Below are 22613 nucleotides of genomic sequence, written 5' to 3'. Positions count from 1 at the left end.
CATAGTATGCAACTCTCAGAGTGCAGTATTACAGCTGAATTTGTGTCAGTACTCGAGCAGTGCTTCTCACTGATTTGGACTAAATTATTTTATAAAGCCTTTTTTTCTTCCTAAGTGGCCAATCACCATTTTGAACTACTATTTCTACAAGTAATTGCTAGAATTATAATAAATTAACTACATTAGAAAACAAAACTCTTTTTTTCAGTTTGCTAGCTCTGGACAGCATTTTGAGTGTATTCAGTTTCACTCTATCCCTGCTTAGCAGCATCCCTGCTTGTCTGTTTGTGTGCGTCTGTCACCCAATTAAAGAGGGGAGAAAGACATTTTAATAAGTAGGGAAATTTGATTATAAAGTCCCCAAAATTGGCAGATGGCCTCCTGGGCAGGTGTTGAACCATAAAGTAGTTGAACCCATTTTTAAGAAAAAACAGTAGACTTCAGGTTGATTGTGTCCTTTATCATTATGATAGCATAAACAGGAATCTATAATGATGAAACCAAATTATACAGATGCTAATTTTCAAAGCAGCGTTATTTACTTAGAAGTTCCGAGAGTATCCTGCAAAACTGTAAATATCCTGTAAACAGTTTGCACTCTTACCTTACATCAGCCCTAGCCTGTACCTATAAGACTTATTCCCCGTTATCATATTTACTACAGTAGTGAAAATTCCAGATGATTGGATTTCTAACATATCCCGTCTTTTTCTTTTTTTAAATGAATTTTGTGCTACTAAAAAGGTGCTGGTTTGATTGCCAGGGAGACATACTTCTTGTTTACCGGGTGAGGTACCACATACCAGACAGCAGCATTAGCTTCCCTATGATGTGCTGTCTGTGTGCTTTAACCCTGACCCAGACAGACAATTTCTATGAGTGAGGAGTCAGTCGCCATTTCCATTAAGCCCTTGACCTCGCTGCAAAGGCTGCCAATAAAGGTGACAATCAGTGCCATTTGCTTTTTGTGAGGGGGACAACTATGCCCTAAAACTCAGCTGAGACCAGCAACTTATTTCACTGAATGGCCAGCAAAAGTTAATAAATTTTAGACCAGAGTTAGGACACATCTACACACAAATTGGAATGGAAATGTGTGTAGACATCCCTATTTCAGATTATGAATGCTCTATTTTGATTTAACTCAAATCAATTTTAAATAAAATTAAAAAAAGAAATAGTGACCATATACAGATTTGTACTGACATAACTGAAGGTGCCAGGTGTGAACTGCAACCAATTTTAGTTACGTCAGTTCCAGTTTGTGAGTAGAGAGGCCCTTTAGATTTGACCCAATAACCTAGAGATGGAAGGAGTCAGAGGATTTTTGGACCATCCCATCTTAAAGCAATGAAGCAATAGAGAAAACTAATCAATACAAAAATAGCTCTGGTAAATTCATTTTAAAACTCCACCTTTCTTTAATCTTGGAATGTTGCCTTTTTCTAAAGTGCTTTTAAATAGAACTCTAGAAAGATTTTTTCACAGGAAAAAACTATGTGTGGATAATGAAAGACTTTATCTGATATCTCAACTACTTCTGCAACTGAAGCAATACCAAACTCTCTAGCTATCCCCTTTCCCTCATCCTCAGGGGAGACAGACAACTGCACTTCCAATGGGAGAAGAATGGGTGATGCTTAGTGAAAAGGAAACAGTGAAATAATTTTGATCCCAAGTGTACAAGTGAGTTTAAAAATCCTACCAGCCATTCTTATTGCATTTCCTTCTCTAATCAAATGTTATTTTTGTAAGAAATAAGGCCAATTTTTTTCAAAGCTAGATGTCAAAACTTAAATACCTAAATCCATAATTAGTCACTTCGATGATTATTAAACAATTGTAACTATTATTTAGATACCTAAGTATGGATATAGGCACCTAAATCTACACTAAATATAGACAGGTATCCCATAGGAAAATTTGGTCTTTGTCTTTTTTCCCCACACCCCTCAAAAATGTCAGATTCATTGGCTAATCATTTATGACAAATGTATAAATAATTGCAAGTCTCCTATGCAAATCACACTTCACAGAGAATTTTAAGATAAACTGAACTAAAAACAAATAAAATTATAAAGCAGAATGCTCATTAATCAAACAGTTGCACACATATTTTTACAATTATCCATAATTCAGTATGGAAAAAAATACATGCCCTGTAGAATATTATCTGAAGTGTAGTTGTAGGAGTGTTGGTCCCAGGATATTAGAGAGACAAGGTGGGTGAGGTAATATCTTTTATTGGACCAACTTCTGTTGGTGAGAGAGACAAGTCCAATAAAAGATATTACCTCACCCACCTTGTCTCTGTGGAATATTGTCCAGCATACCTTGCCCCTAAAAAACCTCTAGAGTCAAATTACACTATGCAGAGTAGTTATCTGCATGTGTGATATCATTAAAACTGAAGAATAGGAACACCTTTCATAGCAGGATTTTTTTTCCAGTTGTGCTTTGGAGATGTTATATGAAGTCCTTGTCAAGATGTGGGTGTAGGTCTCACATCCCCCAGTTCAGAAGAGTGACAGCTGCATATAACTATAGCATATGGTTCATAGTGTAAGGCTCATGCATGTGCATCACAACATAATGTAATTCATTTGTTTTACAAATGTGTGCAGGTGCACCAGCATGCATGAGAAAATAACCCACCCAGGGCTGCTGCATCTAATAAAAATGATATTAACACCTTCATCTAAATTAACCTTTAACACCTTTAACACTCAAATTACATTTACAATGGATTTTCCATAGAATTTCATGTGACAACCACAACACCACCAAATTAATTCATACAATGAACATCAAATGAATCCAGAATGCTTGGTTGAAAAGTTACTTAGGTCTGAATTCTTGGCTTCTGTTGTTATCAATTCCTCAGTATTTGGCAACTTCAGAACTGCAAACAGGAATTATTAATATAAGTGAGCACTTAAAATGATATCGATATGTCAGGATCAGTTCTGATATCATTAACATAGGTTTGAATGCATTATGGATCTGAAAAGGGGGTTGGATTTTAATAGCGATGTTAACAACATCTGTCAGCATTTATTGCCCTATTGTGACTATGTAAAGAGTCTCATTGGCAGGATACATATGTGAGGAAATCTGCTACATTGTTGTAGCCTGCCATTCCCCGGAAATATCATTCTGCCTAGGAGAAGCTGAGGTAGTCAAATGCAAAGATTAAAGGGCAGAAGCATGCAAGGGCTTCAGTAGCCAATGCTACATATAAGAGAAACGAAGTTGTGTGTCAAAAAAGGGGCTTGCTTTGTTTTTCAATTTGTATGTTATGCACTTGCAAACACGTTTTAGAATAATTAATAAAACTGAAGCACATAGAACAAACAAAAGAAAACGAACTACCCCCAAAATAAAGCAAAACTTCATCTCCTCTCAGCAGCATCCTCGTCTGAGTTGGACTAAAAGTCTTCTCAACAAGGCTGCACAGAGCTTTAGCTTCATCACCTCTACAATTAGAAAAACACTTCAAGAAATTCGCACCAGGAAAGTCTGCTCTCTTCTCTCTCTCACTTTAGAAATAAATAAATAAGTAAATCAGTCAATAAAAGTCAGCAGTATTCTTATTGCTTTAACTGCTAAAAGCATCAAGCAGGCTTGTTTCCTGATTCAGTGCTGTTCTTGAAGTGGGCTACAGTCAGAATCTGATTTTCATTGGGCCATTATTATTTGCAGCTGTGTGACCTTTTTAACCATTTTAAAAGTGACTTTTCAGCCTTCAACCACAGACTGGCGGAATGTTGCAACGTTTTCAACCCCGTGATGAACCATGAAAAAGGACAGATTGTGTGCTGCACTGAGGATAGGTCAAGGCCCAAATTCTACAGACACTTACTCCGGTGAGTAATTATACTCCTGGAAACAGTCCCTATAAGTGACATTATCCTGCAAACACTTGCACAGGTGAGTAGTGCCCTTTATGCTGGTGCAGGTGAGGAAGGATAGGGTGGATACAGACTTCTGTTCCCAGCATAGGACCCAATCCTGAAAGTATTTATGAGTGTAGTGCTTACTAGTCTAATAGATGGAGATCTGTGGCAGTACTCAGGGTAGTAAGCACTACAAATGTTCGCAGTGTCATGCACACATTTAAACAGTATTAGAGGAGGCTGGGGGTTATGCAATATGAAATTAGATTAAACCTTGAAAAGAAAAAAAACCCACACCAGTACAAAAAGGCAATCTCCAGACAATGTAAAATTTTAAAGTGGACAGACTAGCACCAGCTGGCAATATTAGTGACCAATCCTCATCGTGCTATTACAAATTGTTATTTTTGGAAATATAGTGTGCACAGGGTTAATGACCAACTTTGTTACCAATTTCTCCCTGCCTGAATAAACCCAACTGCCAATTTTGAGGATCGCTGCAATGAAATGGAGTATGGTGTTTTTCCTTCTCAACGACTGTTCAGCCAAAGTGCTTGTTTTCTAACACTAGCATCATGCTTTCCACATACACGACTTACTATTATAGCACTGGCCGCCTGGGCTGCTACAGTGAAGGGTCTGTCAGCATTTCCAATAGAAACCCCCTATTTTCAGGATTAAAGCATTCCCAAACAGTTCTGGATGCTGGAAATTAATCTATGTCTGGAGTCCCCAGGTAGGATCTTCATGTGATAGATTGCAAGGGCTCAAATCCTCAATAGTACCGGTACTTTCGTGGTTTTTCTGTGATTATATTTATATGACATGCGTGTATGGGGGGCGGGGGAACACTCCCAGGCCAGTAGAATGCATTGTCTGTGTGGCAGGAAAGGTGTGTAAATGGCACTCAGCCACTGACACCTGTGAAGTGTTTGGCCAGTTGAATACTTCAGTGTAAATTCCAAATGAAGTGCACAAGCATTCCCATTTCTGTGACTACAAAAGACTTCTAAATGCTTCAGATTTAATGCAGTCAGTTCATTTACTGCTGGCCTGGACAAAATATAATGCAGGGCATACAGCACTTTACAGCAGTCCTGCATTTTTGCCCTGTCTGTCTGTTCTAGGTCCACCTGTCTGTCCCATGTCAACTGGGATAGAAAAGAAACAGAATTTTTGCTGTTACCTTTTCTTTTGGCTGCTAGGGGCCACTGTTCCTGCTATTTATGAAAAAAGTGAATGTTGTCTCACTCTCTCTAGCATTTCTTCAACTTTTACTCCATGCTGTGGCTTTAGAGGATGAAGAAGAGAATTGGAGAAACCCAAACAGGGAAGGGGAAAAAGACAGGGGAACTCCAAAGAGGAGTGGGGAGGAGGATTGTAATTCCACTCTCACACACACCCCTGCCACAGAAGAAAGAGGAAAAGCATGCTATAGGAAGCAGCAGATCTACTGGCTGCCTCCAGTCACAGCAAACAGAGATAGCATGTCACTACGTTTCATCCCACCCAGGAAGATAATATTAGGCAGGGGGAAAACTAGGTAATGTTTAGATGAGCAGTTATTGAGTATGGGAAGGTCTCAGGTCCTGGTGGGAGTCTTCACAAGTTCCTAGATACTTAGATTCTAAGGCCAGAAGGGACCATCAAACTTCCCCCAAACAATTCCTAGGGCATCTCTCTTAAGAAAACATCCAATCTTGATTTTAAAATGGTCAGTGATGGAGAATCCACTACCACCCTTGGCAAACTGTTCCAATGGTTAACTACTCTCACTGTTAAAAATGTACACCTTATTTCCTGTCTGAATTTCTCTAGCTTCAATTTTCAGCCATTAGATTGCTTTACACCTTTCTCTGCTAGATTGAAGAGTCCATTATTAAATATCTGTTCCCCATGTAGATACTTATAGACTGATCATGTCACCTCTTAACCTTCTCTTTGTTAAACTAAATAGATTGAGCTCCTTGAGCCTATCACTATCAGGCATGTTTTCTAAACCATTAAATCATTCTTGTGGCTCTTCTCTGAACCCTCTCCAATTTATCAACATCCTTCTTCAATTGTGGGCACCAGAACTAGACACAGCATTCCAGCAGCAATCACACCAGTGTCAAATACAGACATAAGTTCAGAGGACTTTTCTAGACTTTTGGTTTTCTCCTACCACTACGTCTTTTTCCTCACTGACAGTTTTTGGAATATTTCAGAACCATGACAAAATATGGCATCTATGTAACCCAGATACAGGCGCTCAGGGCCTATAAGAAGCATGAGTGTTTTGATTATCCAACCATCAATATGAAACCATTTAAAGTGAGGACACACAATAAGCAGTAACCTGTTATTTTAGATGTATACAGAAGAAGGATGTATTATTATATAGAAATGACCATTTAGTTGTTAACTAATAGGAGATAGATCACAAAGGAAGTAGGAAAATTGTAGGTTATAGATTAAGGAAGAAGTAACAGGGGCACTGAAACTGTTCATGAAAGTTGCCTCAGCTCAAAAGTATTCAAAAATTCAAACTGAATCTTTATAAGGAAAGGGACATTACTCCGATGCTGGAAGCAATCCTTCTGGGAGAGGGAGTGAGGTAATCATTTTATACACACACACACACACACGCTGGCTAAATGGATTCACTGCCTCTCTTGGAAGTACTCCAGGCCTTTCTTCTGGGAGTGACATCACTAGAAGTGGCAGCCTCAGTACCCAATACGTCCACAGTAAAGCAGAGTGGTTTTTGGATATCTGTGGGCAGTCATACAAAGTCAGAATCTCATACTCAACTCATCACTACACAATCACTCATCCTCTGCCTCTCAAATTGTTCTACATATTTAAAAAAATGTACTATACAACCAACCAATGGCAACAATCTTCTTCTAAGAAATAACCATCACCAGCTGACATCTTAAAGAGAAGTATGTTTCATTTTGTTCTTTCACTAAGCAAGCCTTAACCTTGGGAATAATTACTTGGGGCACAAGCCCATAGACAAGTTAAAACTTCTATTAGTTGAAATCAATATTTACCAGAAAACTCCCGCAGGAATTAAGGGGGAAATATATAAGCAAATTTCTGTCTGTTCAAACTTTTTTTTGTCTGCTGTCATTGGTCTGAGACTCTCCTACACTCAATATTGTTTTTTGATTAATTCTGATCAGTATCACCCAGTAAGGAGCAATGCTTGAGGTACTCTCAAGAGGATTGCAACTGACAGCAGCACAAAAACAGATTGCTGAAAAGAGGGAAAGGGGTTAGGTTCTGAGATTATTCATAAAAAGACCCAGCAGATTTATACCCTATGGGACAAAATCCATCCCAATGTATACATCAAGCACCCAAACTCACTGAAGTGAATGGGGTTGTGTGAAGTGTAGTCCCATATCTTCCACAAGTACTGGCAAGGCTTCCAGAACTGACGAAGCTACTACACTTCACATCAGTGTCTCTTTCATGCATATGCTGATGCCAGGAGAGTTATCGTGGGTGTATTAAAGAAAAACAAGAAAGGTTTCAGATCGTCTTCATAAGTCAACAGGACAACCTTCCTATTGCTAGGAAGCAAAAACATCAACTTCAAGGAGGAACTTGAGTGTCGCACTCTGAAAAAGAGATCTACAGGCATTTTGCAAAGGGCAGGAAAGGCAACTGCGGGGTGAGATGAAGACTATGAAGCAGAGGGTGTCAGTGACGAACTCCCAATAACATCTGGCAAATAAACTAATCTTCTGGGATTTTCCAGTGTTGGCAGACAGTGTATTGTCCATCCCTTCAAAGACTGACATCATATCTCTATCCTTGGGTTCACTGCATGTGGAGCTCTGTGCTAAAAGTCACTTTTTTTGTTTTCCAGAGCAACTTTTATTATTAAACACCAAACAACTTTGCCTATTATTGTTTGCATACAATTACTTAAGAGTTTTCCCTCCAATAATAATATTGACTAAAGGCTTTTGAAGGGTTGTTTTTTTAAAGTGCACTGTGACTGCAGTATACTAATTGTTTGGTTTATGATACACAAATAGATAAAAGAATTCACCTACCTTGCATGCAAATAAATAATTGTATTTCCAATGGGAAGAGAAAAAAGCATGAAAGACATCCTGGGGGAAACAACAACATGAGCCTGTTTAGCTGACTTTCATGCCAGCAACAGCTTATTGTGAACTTTGAAAACTTTGCCAGCCAAAATTCTCCTTTATTATGAAATACTCCTAAACAAAAATTCTGTCATCAGACAGTAACATATTTTATTCACAATACTGTATATCTAAACAATTACAAACATAGACCAACCTCTACCATGCCTTTTTTCCTTCATAGCTGAAAACTTAAGAGGTAAATAAATGCTTTTATTGTGTAGGAAAGACGGACCATTAATAACTCATTCACCAGCCTTTAACCATTCATTTTTCCATGTCATTGGGCAAAAGAAACATAGTTTTTAAAAGAACTTCGAGAAACCCACACCATATAAAATGACCAAAGATATTATAAGGCCTGATGTAAAGTCCTCTAAAGGCAATTGAAAGGTTCCCATTAACTTCAATGAGCTTTGAATCAGACTCTTAGGGTATATCTACACTGCAATTAGATACCTGTGGCTGACCTGAGCCAGCTGACTTGGGCGAAGGGGCTCTGGTTAATGGGCCCCAGCTAAGGGGATGTTTAATTGCAATGTAGATGTTCTGGCTCAGGCTGCAGCCCAAGCTCTGGGACCTTCCCACATCTTAGAGCCCGGGCTCCAATCCGAGCCCAAATATTTACATCACAATTAAACAGCCGCTTTGCCTGAGCCCTGCAAGCCTGAGTCAGCTGGTACAGGCCAGTCACGAGTGTCTAACTGCAGTGTAGACATACCCTCAATGTGTAAGTTTAATGATATTAGCATAGGGTCCAATTCCTTGAGGTGCTGAATGTCTTCTGAGAGCACTGACAATCCTCAACTCGCATCAGGCAATATTCAGCACCGCAGAGTATTACATTAAAAACTAAAAATGTTCACTCCAACCTTGGTAATCGGGGCAGATCTAGCCTTGATATATATACACATTCTAGACATATAAAACTACTGGGCCATTGACACACATTACATATATCAAGATGTTGTTAATTTAACATTACTAAGAACAGCATAGCAGCCTCTATCAAATGAGCTTTATTCACTTTAAGTTCATGCACGCACGTGTAGAAATGCAGAGCAGAGCAATTATCCATTCCAATTGGTCTCATTCAGATAAAACATTTAGTTTCAGAGCCATCCTAGCAGCCTCCTAAACAACTAATGTAACTGTTTACCGTGAAAATTAGTTTTAAGTTTTCTACTGAGTACAGAGGGCCAGGTCTGGACTCTAAAAGAGGTTCACATAGGGTGGGTAAGGATCTGTTTGAACTATATAGCAACCTGAAAATACAGAGACACTCATGCAAGTTACAAAGCATTAAAATCATTGGGCTTCTTGGTCTCAAAAGCCCTCTAGCACTTACACACTGCAGTAAGCCGTCTCTCCTCCAGACTGCAGAGATCCCAGACTGTCCTCATGGCTAAAAATCTCTATGGGCCGAATTTGTTATTGATCTTGATGGGCTGTGGTGGATCAGGTCCATGACCTCAATGATCTTTGGATCCGGCACTCCTGACCTAACTCAATTGAAGTGAATGAAGTTACACCAGGAATTGATGGCAGAGCCAGTTTAGGTGTCATTGCTAAATCGTGCCCTTCTACAGACACAGACCTTCTCTAGATCTATTAATAAACGAACTGAAATAGAACTGCACATTCACCCGCTCCTGTGCTACGTCACATGTGGACATTTCTCCACTGTGAATCATTGCCATTTGGAATTACACCTTTAGCATACTACACCTGTTTTAAAAGATTTGCTATCCAGTTTACATATTGGCCTTCTGCACCCAGAGCACTATTTTACTGTGACCAAGTAGATCCATAGGTCATTACTCTCCCTTCCCTTTTCCCCACCTCAAATTAAAAAATGGGGGACAGGGAAATGCACAAATGCAGCAGCAGCTTCACTTTAGCAAACTGGGAGTAGTCAGGACAGATCCTGTCATTCCACTCTTGTGTAATAACCACTCCACCAAACCCAGCTACTCAGACTATGGTTACTATGGATGGGAGAAAATCTGCCCCCAAGAATCAAGCATTTACATGGAATTTGCCAGCAGCTCAACACAATTCATATGCAGGAGCAGACCTGGTAGATGCTCCCACAGTCACATCCACAACACCCAGATCCACTTAGCAGGCCCAGGAAGATGTGAAAAGAGATCTCTACTGGTGCTGCAGCATTTCCCTCTGTGTGTATGCATGAAGGGGATTTTCTTCCCTCCCTCTCTCCCCTGATCACACCTAAAGATTGCAAATATGCCTCGGTTAAAAAATTGCTCAGAAATCCTTCTCAGAAAAGACTGCAACATTACCAAATGGATTTTTAACAGCAGCCATTGTGGCTAAAGGAATATTGCTTCCATTAAGAAGGTAGTTCATCACAATGAAACTACTTCCCAGCTAGTGAGTAGCCACCAATTTCTGGCAGCGACCAAGCCATTACTATGAGAAAGAGTATTAAAAACAACACATTAAAAAAAACAAACCCACCATCACTTTCCAGAAGATAAGGAAACAAACTGGGGGCAATCCTCCGTAGACTGCACATTCACAGGCTGCAAAAAGCCAACAACTTCTACACTCTGCAAGTGTAAAGCGGTGAAATTCAAACCTCTCTAAAAAACAGATTTATAACTTGTACTTATGTGAACGCGCAGCTTTCAAGCCTCAGCCATCAGAATTGTAGAAAGAATTCTTGGCCAAGATTATGAAGAGTGACTAGTGATTTTGAATGCCTCACTTTTTAGGAGCCGAAACTGAAATACCTTAAAGGAGCCTCGTTTTCAGAAAGTACTGAGCACCTTGCTCCAAACAGATCAGACCTCTTTACAGAGTCTTTATTTAAAAAACTAATCAGCAAAGTTCACTTTTGTTCACTCTCCTCTCAACTGGAGAAAAAGACTGAAGGGACTATGGTCAAAAATTCCCAGGGAATTCATCTTGAGTCAGAGACCAAGAAGGGATAAAGGTGAATGTTTGTTGTAGTGATAATATCTGTAACAGGGGGGTAAAATGTAAAAACATTTTGCATCTGTAGCCGTTACTACCAAGCTTAGTTAGCCTCTCTGTTTAGCACATGTGCAGCAGAGGCTCTGTTACCTGGAGAATAAAGCTTAATCATTTTAGGTGCCAAGTGCCTCCTGAGGTGTAACAAGCACCACCAACTCCCAGAGAAATCACTGAGACTTTAGGATGCTCAACACCTTGCTGGACTGGTCCCTATATCTACTAGGAAAGAAGACAGACAGGACCACTGAAGAAAAACACATGCTATTTATTAATTTATTATTGTACCCAGTCAAATTGCCCACATATGTTTTTCTGAAACACACAGGAGGCACTGAGAGGAAAAATGGCAGAGGCTCTTTTTAAAGGCTTGTGGGCCTGAAATTGTGATGCAATAGAAAATTAAGGATCTCTCTTTATGATTCTTGAATCAGGTGCTTAGTGAATTTACAGACATGATTTGAAGATTATTAACTGGACACAAAGAAAGTACCAGAATGGTAAAAATACATGCTATGTTTCAGCTGCCCTCTCACGTGACATTTGTTACATACTCCATGCAACGTAGTACTTGTGAGGTAGGTGCAGAGGGTGAGGCAGGGGAATAATGGATCTCCAGGGTATAAGGGAGGACTTGTCTGCACTGTTGGTTTGATTCTATCTACCTAATTATATGTCCCCCCATCACCATAGTATCTGAGTGCCTCACAAACACTGACTCATTTTCAAAACATGTCAGGGGAGAGCTGTGCCTGTGATCTCTCCCCAGTCTCTGTGTGGGCAATCTTTCTGGGTGAAAAAGCCTACACCTTCACTTTTCCCAGAGTGGAAGTCCATGGTTCTTGTATTCCCTCAAGAATGAACCCTTCAGGTGACAAGTTTTGCTACCTTCTCCTCTCCCTAGGTAGAACCCCATAGTTCTACCACTCTGAGACTAGACCTTGCAGTTTCAGCCTCCACATACAACCATGCTCACATGACAGGCCCAGCTGTAATTGGTACCTATGAGAAACTTCTCTCTGACAGCCTGTTACTAATGCTGATTAAAATGACTCAAAACAGTTTGTTCCAGATACAGGTGTTGTCCATTCACCCAAAGATACACAGCAAGCAGAGAAAAAGGTCTGCACACCTGGGCCTTGCCTGAAGCTGATCATTTCCCTCAACACACAGGCAAGCTTAGGTGCCTCAGATACTCCTCTCTGTCTTAGTTCAATTTAGCCCAGCTACCTCCATCTCTGGGCAGGGAGAGACAGACTGTCCTCTTGCAGTATCTTATTCTCTCTCTCCTCTCCCCAGAGCAGCTGAACACTCAGCTCCCATACATGCTTTTGCTCTGGAGGCAAGGGTTTTTTAAGGGCTGTGTTCCTTTGATCTTAGGTTCTGGCCTTGGGGAAAAAAGGCCTGTTACCCTGGCTGGAAACAGCAGGTAGGTAGATATTTCCCAAAGACTAGCTCTCATTGTTCTCATGAGGATCCTTGGTATTCTTCCTGGAGACAACAATGACAGAGATCAGGTTTGTTTTCTGCTTGTTCCCCTTCTACAGCCTCCGTTGGTTTAACTCCATGCAGTCATCCAGAATAAATATCACTGATAAACTGAGGTACATATAATATTCCATACATAATTCTGCACAGATCTCTCTCCTTCTCCACAGCCCCCTATGAAGTCAAAATGTGTTATTGTCCCCATTTTACAGGCGGGGATCTGAAGCACAAGGAGATTATGGCAGAGATTTTCAAAAGGAGTCTACAGCAGTTAGGTGCCCCAAATTACATTGCACTAGAATAATATTTGGGCACTGTCATTTCGTTAGGCTCCTCTGAAAATCTCAGCCAAAGGTCTCACAAGAAGTCAGTGGCAAAACCAGGGATTGAACCTATATCTCCTGAGCCCAATTTAATGTCTAGCCATAAAACCATCCTGGTAGGATTGGGCTGCCTGGATTGGAGTGGTTTTCTGTGTTTTTTATTTTTTTAAAATGCATACAAACTCAGTTGATGTCAGGGTGCATAGACCCAAGGATAAATGCTTTTTTGTCATTAGAAATTTAAAAAAACATAGAATAAATCAAATTATATGAACATACTTGCACTCAGTTAAAAACAGTGATTTCAAAGGCAAACATCTTTGACAGTCTAATAACTGGAAGCTTTTGAACACTGGCTCCTCTAAACATTGCACCATAAACATTCGCATCTTCTGCAGGTTTTTTGTTAGGGGTTATTGGGGAGGGGGTTGTTTGCTTCTTTTTGAGGAAGTGAAGGTTAATTGTCACATCAGGCTCTTGTGAGGACCACAACAAAAATATTTCTCTTTCCTTGTAGAAAGGCTAGAAGACGATGCATGGCATTTTCTAAGGTTATAGGTAATAAATACTATTCCATAGAAAACCTGCCAAAAAGGCCAGGGGATTTTACAACAACAGCTTGCAGGCACAGCTCTCTCCGCTGTGATCTAGCATGTGTTCCATGACGTGCTATTCCATAAGCAAAGAAAACAGGGTGGATTAGTTTAAAATCAAGGTAATTTAAATCACCAATTTTAATCATGATTTAGATCATCAAGCAGGAAACCATGGTTGAAATAATCATTTTTAATCTTGTTTTGCATTTGTACTTTTCTTTAGGCAAATATCTGAAAAGTTGATTCTCTTTGGTAACCATTAAAACATGTTGATTTTCAACTAAATATAGACTTTACACCCAATCTGGTACTTCTTTCTGCTAATCAGAAGGATACACTATATCTATGCACATTTATTTGAGCAATTAACAAACATTTATTGAGATTAACAATATTTCCTTTTTATGCTATTGGAAAATGGTGGATGGTTAATTTTATTTGTGATTTGAGTCAATCTCTATTTGGATGAAAACTGGAATTCAATTAAAATGCATAAAACAACATTTTAATCAGTTAAATCAAACAAAGTATTTATTAATTAGTTAAATAAAATAAAACCTTAAAAGTTTACCAAAACATGTTTTACATTTAAAACTGATTTATTGAACAAAGGAAGTATCTGCAATTAGAGAATTGAACTGATGGTGGCCAGAAACATCGTCCTTCAAGATTTTAGAACTAGTAAATCTCATCCTTTCACACGTAGCTTTTATTCATAAACTGGAAGAAGTGAACAAGGTCTCCAGCTTATCCAACTCCCAATCAGTTTCTCAACTTCAAATGAAGTAGTTATTGAATTACACTAGTTGAATAAACTGAAATGAAGAAAATATTTTCTCTGCACTGGCAGAAGTTACTGCAGTGAAAAACGAGTGGGGTGGATTAATGTTTTTTATATTTGAAGTGGCTTTTTTATTTTGTCATTATAGTTGCTTTTGTTTCTAAAAATAAACCAGGCTGAAATGAAATCTAAATTTAATCAAATGTGTTAAGGCCTAAACTTATTATAATCTCGTAAAACATTTAAATAAAAATAGTTATGGTGAATCCATGAGTCTTTGAGTTAAAGACTGCTTTTCTTTATAAAGACAGACTCAGAAGGAAAATATCTAAAACTTTTGATGTCAAGCTTTATAAATATGGCACAATAAGTCATGTACTATATTAAGGGCTTGATCCTGGCAGTCCCCAGGGCTGAACTATTGGGTGCAAGAGACTGACAAAGTCATCACAGGCGTTGGGACCCAGCCTCTGACTCCAGAACACACCACCATCTCTCTCATCAGGATCATCCACTAAGCTCACATAGGTGGTCTTATACTCCTGTTTTATAGCTTCTCCCTCCCAAAGCTCTGATGGGCTCAGTTCTCAAAATTATGAATATTTATGATTCCATCTATCATTTACCATTTTCTAACATACTAAAAATGTACAATTATAAGAAACCGAAAATATTAAGCTACTGTATATAATGGTGTAAATAAATGTATATAGTTATAGTTGTAAATCAACATGTCAAACAATAAGAATGTAACTTTCTTTAGAAAATAATAACTTTTCCATTTGTACTTGAGTTAACATTCATTATTTAAATCAAGACTTTCCATTTAGTGATTTAAATCAATCCATCCGCAAAGCTGGTTTAGCACTTCAACAAACTCTGGTTCTAGGTGCTTAACCAGAGACTTCCATCAGTTCAGTAGCTTCCTTTCAAACTTCAGCAGTACAAATGTATTGCTTAATATTAATGTTTTTATTTTAATTTCAATGACTTTACTAGACAGTACTAAGTTTAGGCCTTAATGTAGGTTGTCATAACTTTTATTTTAAAATTTGTATTTTAAAGAGGTTTATTTTTAAAAACAAAAATGCATTTAATTTAAAATTAAAAATCCAATTTACATTTTTTTTAAATCAATTTTTATCCACCCTGAAAGGTAAGGAATAAATCAAAAGGTCAGAGTAGCATTCATCCTCCTTATCCCCATGTGACCATGCATCTCCCTTTCCCAGGGCGCTTTCTACGTACTCGTAGGTTTTGGGTTCATGATCCAGTTATATCCCATCCTGATTATTGTGATCCTTCCATTCCAGCTTCCTCCCCATTACAATTCAGCTGAAACACTAATATCAGGATGATCTCCTTCTACTGTCACTCTGGCGAGATTTCTTTTCTTAAAATTTCTCCACTAGCTTTCCTCCTCTCTTCACACAGTTCAAGCATCTCTGCTCCTTCAAGGCTCTTGGTAACACTTCTGCCTACATTTCTACCCTAATCTCCTACTCTCAGTCACACTGCCCTATACTCACTCTGCCCAAACTTCTCTCCCAGTCAATCCCTTTATTTCTTTTAACCCACTCCCTACTTAGTGCCTTACCAGGGGGCTTGCCCAGCTTCTCCTCTTTCAAAAAATCTTCTAAATACCACCTCATTCTATGATCACTTGGCTCTCATTCTGTTTGCTTTGTACTGTCCCAGCTCAAGCCCTCTGTTGGTTAGCCATCTGGGGAAAGGACTGTGTAATTTTTCTTTATTGGCACAGCCCCCTTTTCCCTCAGTGTCGTTTGCTTTGATGGCACCATACTAATAAAAAAAAAACCACGTCACATCTCTTAGTTCCAGATATAGGCAGTTAAGCGTAAGTGTCAAGGTTAAAGGCCAGAACCAAAGTTCACTGAAGTCAACTGGAGTCTTTCTGTTGACTTCAGTGGACTTCAGTGGACTTTGGATCAGGACCTAAGCAGATAGAGGCGTTAACGCTCCTATATTTTGATTAGTTCCTTGTCAGAAGTGTTCACAGTTCTCCTTGCTTTTAGTATTAATACTTATCACTTATAAAGCACTTTTACATTTTGTCTTTATAGGCTTCAATCTTAAAAGGATACAGTATGTCACACATTATTAGACATACATTGTTAGCAAAAGGTGACAGATGCCTCTGGTAGGTTCTGTCTATTAGAGTTGGTCAAAAAAATTAAAAAAGGAAAATTCTGAAGTTATTCTAGTCTTGCAAGTTTTGAAAAGAAATTACGTTTCATTTATTTGATATTTTTCAAGAAAGTTTCTCTTGAAAACATTTTGTTTTCATGGTTTTTGTTTTTGCTTTCCTCTCCTTCACCATAGTTCCTCCTTTAAGAGGGTGCAGGCCCAGTGCACCTGTGTCTCATGAGTACAGCACTCCAATTGGGCTTAAAAGAGGGTACCTGGGCCCTAAAGGGAAGAGAGACTTGATGAGAGATGGGCCCAGGGGAACAGTGAGAGGGCCAGGGGAGGGAGGGATGCTTCGCTTGCAAGGATGATCTCCCTGCAGAGAGACTGTGGGGTTCCTGCTGGGAAGGGCAGGGGCTGCTCTTCAGCTGGAAAGGCTGGGGTGGCTGTCCTGGCAGAAGGATGGAAGAGAACCAACAAGGAACCTAGATGTGGCAGAAGAGACCAGGTATGGTGAGAATGCTCTCACAGCAGAGAGGCAGGTGGAGGGGAGGTGTTCCCACTGGGAAGAGCAGAGTTTTAAGGACTACATGCACTCAGGGTGATATGGACTATGTTTTCCTGTGAAAAATTTCAACCAGCTCTACTCCTTATGCTCAGGGCAGGCTTGCGCATGTAACTCATACTAGGAGAATTAGTAGGGCTACATGAATAAGTCTGCTAGAGCTGCCAACTAGAGGATGTAGTCCTACACCCAAGAAATAAACGTTCATGCTTTCAGCAGTGAAGGTTCCATGTTCAGATACCACTGCTGGTTGAAGCAAAGTCAGTTATAGATGCTTCCTGAGATGCATAGGTCTGAAACTTTCACACACTGTAGACCATGATTTAATGACAACTCTTTCTACTGTCTGACTTGTATATTGCTAGGCTATTCATTTTGGTGTGTGAAAATCCCTTTGATGTTTTCCAAATAATAAGAAGGGTTTGAAAAGAAAAAAATTGGGGTAGGGGAAGGCCCTGATAGGCAGCTTTGAAGGAACATGGGCTGAGCAAACTTTGAAGTATCTAATTCTAAATTGGGCTCATGTGAGAACATTTGAAAGGAACAGAAATTAAATCACAGAATTAACTAAGTTACTGACTCGTGGGTTTCTCTCAACTTTTGGAACCCTTCTTCTATAAACTCTGGTTGTTATAAAAGCTTATTTACTTCAAGACGACAATGGAAGCTGAGAGGGAAAGGCCTACCTTATGGGAAATCAAAACAAGTGATCACTGGGAGCACAAAGATGGAAGGGGCTTGATCATCTGCAAACATGAAGTGAGTGGGTTTTCGTCTGTAGGTTTTTCGGGGGAGGGAGAGTGGGCAGATGGGAAACAAATAGTTATTACCGTACCTCTTTCTGTCCTCTTCACTGTAAAAGATATGCTGACCTCTGGCACCATCTTGGTACCTATGGCCCCAATCCAGCAAGACACTTAAGGATGTGCATGTGCAATAGAACTACATGTGTGCTTAAAGTTATGCACATGTGTAAGTGCTTCACCGGGAGGCTGCATTACTAACCCCACAAGGCCAGACTTTCATGTCACCAGATACCTTATGGTTACACATCAAGTGTTTCTGCTTATTATTAAGCCAAAGTAGCACATTCTTTAATCGCAGATGCTAAGGAAAGCCTCTGAATCCACTTCGATCTAGAGTAGGGCACAACAGATGTCATGAGATTCATGTTCTATTCCTGGCTTGGCCATTGTTTTCCTATTTGTTTGCTAAAACTCTCAGTGCCTTAGTTATACCAACTTCAAAACAGGGATAATAGTGACCCTCCTGTTTGTAAGAGGCTTTTAGATCTACAGATGAAAAGTGCTAAACAAATGCATAAAAAAGGAGGAATTAAAAACCTCATTTAAATCTTGATAGGCTCTCCAAAGTAAGTTGTATTTTTTTTTGTGACTGGATCACATTGTTGGGACAGCACACTGCCTCGTGGCAATACTCTCCACACTTCCATGAATCACCCCCAGCACTGCTTAGCATTAGTAGAAGGAAGCATTCTGTACAACGTGAGCAGAACGGAGTGCCACGTGTCCTCTTAAAGTGTGACCCATCTGGCCAAGTAAGAAAGGTCTTTGAAGGGAGGTATGTGCAAATCTCACCCAAGTGGATGGCAGCTATGTTGCAGGGCCTTGAGTGGAATGGGAAGACGCAAAGGAGATAGACACATGGTCATCTGTGTGAAGACAGGCAAAAAATCCCCCAAAAAACAAGGAAAATCTATTCCTCCTCCCTTCCCAAATGTCCAGTTCTCCTGATAGATAACGATAGAGGACACCATCTATGATTCTAACAGTGTTTATATCCCATTGTTTTCCACTGATTATTTGTTTAAGAAAATAAAGTTGCTTCATATGATTTAATGATAAATCTACAATCACGAACTGTGCTGGGGAACTGCAATCAATTTCTAACACATTTTGTGGTTCCAAGGTTCTATAATTTGGATCCTCTACCCCAAGACCCTTCCAAATATGCCCCAAATACCGTCTGTATGTGACCAGTTGCGAGGCAGCTAAAAATTAAACATTGAGTGCTATAGGAAAAAAAGGGAGGAGGATATCAGATTACTTAGCATAATGCTCATTCAAAGTTGTTTAGATGTTTGTCCTTACTGATTTTATAAATGAGGATGGGCAATACAGATTTTAGAGCTGTGCAAATTCTGTAGGGTTTGCTTTATAAAAGGATTTTGCAAACTGAACTGTTTAGTCCAGTTGTCAGAGCTTAGAGGTGAATCCATCCAGGCAGACTACCTTGGAGGTCTGAGCCCAAACTTCATCCTCCAAGGGTAATATTCCCTCTCTCCCCCCACTTAAACATCCTACAAGCCCTAAGACCTCACTGAAGAGATTTAAGATAAAAAAATAAAATAGGGAAAGTTGTCCTGGGAACTAATTGAGACAAGAAAGAGACCAGCGCTAGGACAAGGAGAGAAGGCTGCATAGAATTGGAGCTTGCATGGATTTGTAAAATCCTTATGCACGTGGAATATATTGAACCTTGAACCTAAACTAAGTTTGAATGAGTTTGAGGCTTGATGCTGATGTTTTGCAGAACTCTGATAAATGTTGAAGTTGAAGGTGAATGCTGAAGTAAGAGAAATCTCAAGCAATAAAGCTGATTGTTTATTTTTCTTTTCAGTCCATTGTCAAATTTACTTTGTCCCCCTTAAGCCCAGCATTGGCATTTCCTGCATCTGGGTGATGACGGCAGTCTCTTCTACACCACATAAAACAGATTTTGAATTTTGAAAGCATTCCTGGCCTGGTTTCTCTCTGGATATATACCCCTCCAGTGCAGGGGAATATTTGCATTTTCCTGATGCAACTGACATTCATCTTTAAGGTATATAAACAATGTGATTTTAATCCCTCTGTGTACAAAATGGACAGCCACAGCCCTCATTAGAAATAAAGCTTTATTTAAAACAAATGGCCCTTGAAATCAATGTGATCAGTGCTGTAAAAGGCCTGGCAATAGCACAGAGAGCTTTTGTATTGTGAGTATTTATTTATTTTTTAATTATTTAAATTAAGAAAATATGAATAAGACAGTCCCTTAAAGAATATCAACACCACTACTTTAAAAAAAACGGAAATGATTGTTTTCAGCCAATCGCTTTCCTTTCTGTGGCAAGGCTGTTATAGTAAATGGTGTTCAGAAAAGTGGCCGAGAATCTCCAAATGCTGAATGCCATTGCAGAGCCCAGTTCAACATGGAAGAAATTCTCCTCCCTAGCAAGATCTGTCTAACAGTGATAATGATGTTGGCTATGGACTCTGCAGTTCGTTTTAATATTTTGCAAATGCAGGAGAAATGCAAATTTGGAAAGTTGCCAGATTTCATGGGGATCTGAAGATTAAATAATGCCTAATAATTATTATTTGATTATGCCAAAGCATGTTACACATTTTAACCGTCAGATCGCCCCTAGAAAGTATACAGGTATTGTCCCCATTTTACAGATGGGGCACATGAGGTTAGAGTGATTTGCTCAAAGCCACATCAGTACCAGAACAGATTAGAACAAAAATCTGTGAGCCACAAAGTCCTCTGTTTATACCACATAATCTACAAGATTTTGAAGCAAGAGTTAGGGCCCAATCCTGCAAACCCATACTAATGAGACTGGCTTTCCAAGGGCAAACCGTATGTGTAAGTGTTTGCAGGACCAGGCCCCTAACTAGCTCAACTTTAAGACTCACTGCTTTGTAATTTTGTTGTATAGTTGGCTGTTTGATTTGGTCTCTCCATAACCTTGTTGGAGCTCCAAGGATCCTGGTCCCTGTTCATCATTGCCTTGTCCTTGTGTACTTAAACTTAGGCATGTGACTAAGTGCTTACTGAATCGGGGCACTAATGACCACACAAGTAGTTCCATTGACTTCATTTTGGACTACTCACGTGCTTACAGTTAGGCAAGTAATTAAGTACTTGCTGAGTTGTGGCCTTACATCAGTACAGAAGTTGACTTTGCTCCCACTTTGCACTGGCATAAGTGACTAGACAAGATGCAAAGCTGTGATGAATTGGGCCCCCCTGACATTAACAGTCCATCCCCACCATCACTCCTCATCTCCCATCGAAAACAAATGCATCCACACCCTCATGGTCCTCTGGTTTGGCCATTCCCTCTTTCCATAACAGGACTGAAGAGGAATTATTCTTGAGCTTGTCAGGGCTATTCCTTGTCTAATCATGCAAGACTGAGTAACACAAGGCATTCTCTCCTCTGTGCTAGCTAGGGAACTACACGTGCTACCTTTGCAAAAAAATACCAGTGACTGGAAAGCTAAGCAGGTGTGTATTGTTGTTGGTACTTTCCCCACCCACCACCAGCCAATTACTTTCTATTTATACTTAGATTTATCTTTGGTAGTTAATTATTCCATAGTTATATCTTCTGTGGACACGTTCTTTCAAATGCTTTGTGCTAAAAGGCCACACTACGCATTAGGAGGTATTGCTATAGAATATGTCTGTATGTCATTTTTGCTTTATAATGGTAGAAAGTGCCTGCTTTCATTCAGACAACCTGCATAAAGAAAAATAACTACAGTAACTAAATATATTGCAATAAAACTGCCCTACAGCATTTACAATTTCATGCAATTCTACTTTAAATAAAACGTTTTGGATATTGTAGTATTTCAGAGGTGCTTAGCATTCAACTCCAGTTGACTTCAGAGAGAGTTGTGGGTGCATAACACCTCTGAAAATGAGACTCAGGCCTTGTCTACATTACAGGGGAAATTCGATCTAAGGTACGCAATTTGAGTTACGTGAATAGCGTAACTCAAATCAACATAACTTAGACCTACTTACCGCGGGGAACACACTACACGATGTCGAGTGTGGGAGCATCTCCCGTCGACTCCCCCTACTCTTCTCGATCCGGTGGAGAACAGGAGTCGACAGGAGAGCGATCTGCAGTCGATTTAGCAGGTCTTCACTAGACCCACTAAATTGGTCGCTGATGCATTGATCGCTGCTCGTCGATCCCCCGGTAAGTGTAGACAAGCCCTTAATGTCTTCTTAATGTGACTACTCACATGAATATGGACTGCCCAGAAAAATGCAGATTTTTTGGCCCTTAGTTCTTTATTTTCACCATTGCAATACATGCTAAGTAAACATTGCTAACAATAATAAAAAACACATGTTCATTATTTTAATATATTCTCAAACTGTTCAAACACTTCTGCTGTGCATCAGATGTACAGTAATAAAATAGGGGGATTTGTATGACTTCACAAAAAATATTAGACTATAATTAGCACACCATGAAAATTTGTTATATCAATATCTCTATGACTCAGCTGTTAACACTCTAGCAACTAAACAAAAGAAGTGCACATGGGTCCAAATTTCAGGATTTAGACTGATATGCTATGCCAACTGCTAATACTGAACGTATGGGCCTAGCACTACAAACGTTCCTTGTACAAAACTTGCATTGTATTCTGTGTGAGTTCCACAGGAGCAGCGCTTGCAGGATTGGGCCACTATGCTATCAGATCTCATGCTGTAATCTTTGAGCCATATCCTCAACTGGTGTAAATCACTGTAGCGCCATTGCCTTAAATGGACCAATGCTAATTTACATCAGTTGAGGATGTAGCCTTCTCCTCCCCTAAAAGAGCTGAACTCCACAAGCAGACTGTAGTAA

General features: G+C 39.5%; 1 protein-coding gene across 6 annotated transcripts in view; it reads right to left on the bottom strand.

Moving 5' to 3' along the window:
* Nucleotides 1-22613, bottom strand: part of CREB5 (cAMP responsive element binding protein 5) — a 397399-nt gene that overhangs the window by 293245 nt on the left and 81541 nt on the right. The window contains exons 1-2 of one of the 6 annotated variants that reach the window (XM_039526913.1): nucleotides 11933-11950; nucleotides 10529-10653 (exon numbers count right to left, since the gene is read on the bottom strand). The exons of 3 other annotated variants lie outside the window; for them this stretch is intronic. In XM_039526913.1, coding sequence (XP_039382847.1) covers nucleotides 10529-10531 — 3 coding nt within the window. In that variant the 5' untranslated portion in view covers nucleotides 10532-10653; nucleotides 11933-11950. Of the gene's footprint in view, nucleotides 1-9395; nucleotides 9476-10528; nucleotides 10654-10803; nucleotides 10921-11932; nucleotides 11951-22613 lie in introns of those variants that run through there. 2 more of the 6 variants (XM_039526914.1, XM_039526916.1) reach the window with 2 other exon arrangements.

Source organism: Mauremys reevesii, linkage group 2, assembly GCF_016161935.1.
Source record: "Mauremys reevesii isolate NIE-2019 linkage group 2, ASM1616193v1, whole genome shotgun sequence".
Lineage (NCBI taxonomy): Eukaryota > Metazoa > Chordata > Testudines > Geoemydidae > Mauremys > Mauremys reevesii.
The sequence above is the reverse complement of the archived record's forward strand: the minus strand, read 5'-3'. Positions and strand labels throughout refer to the sequence as shown.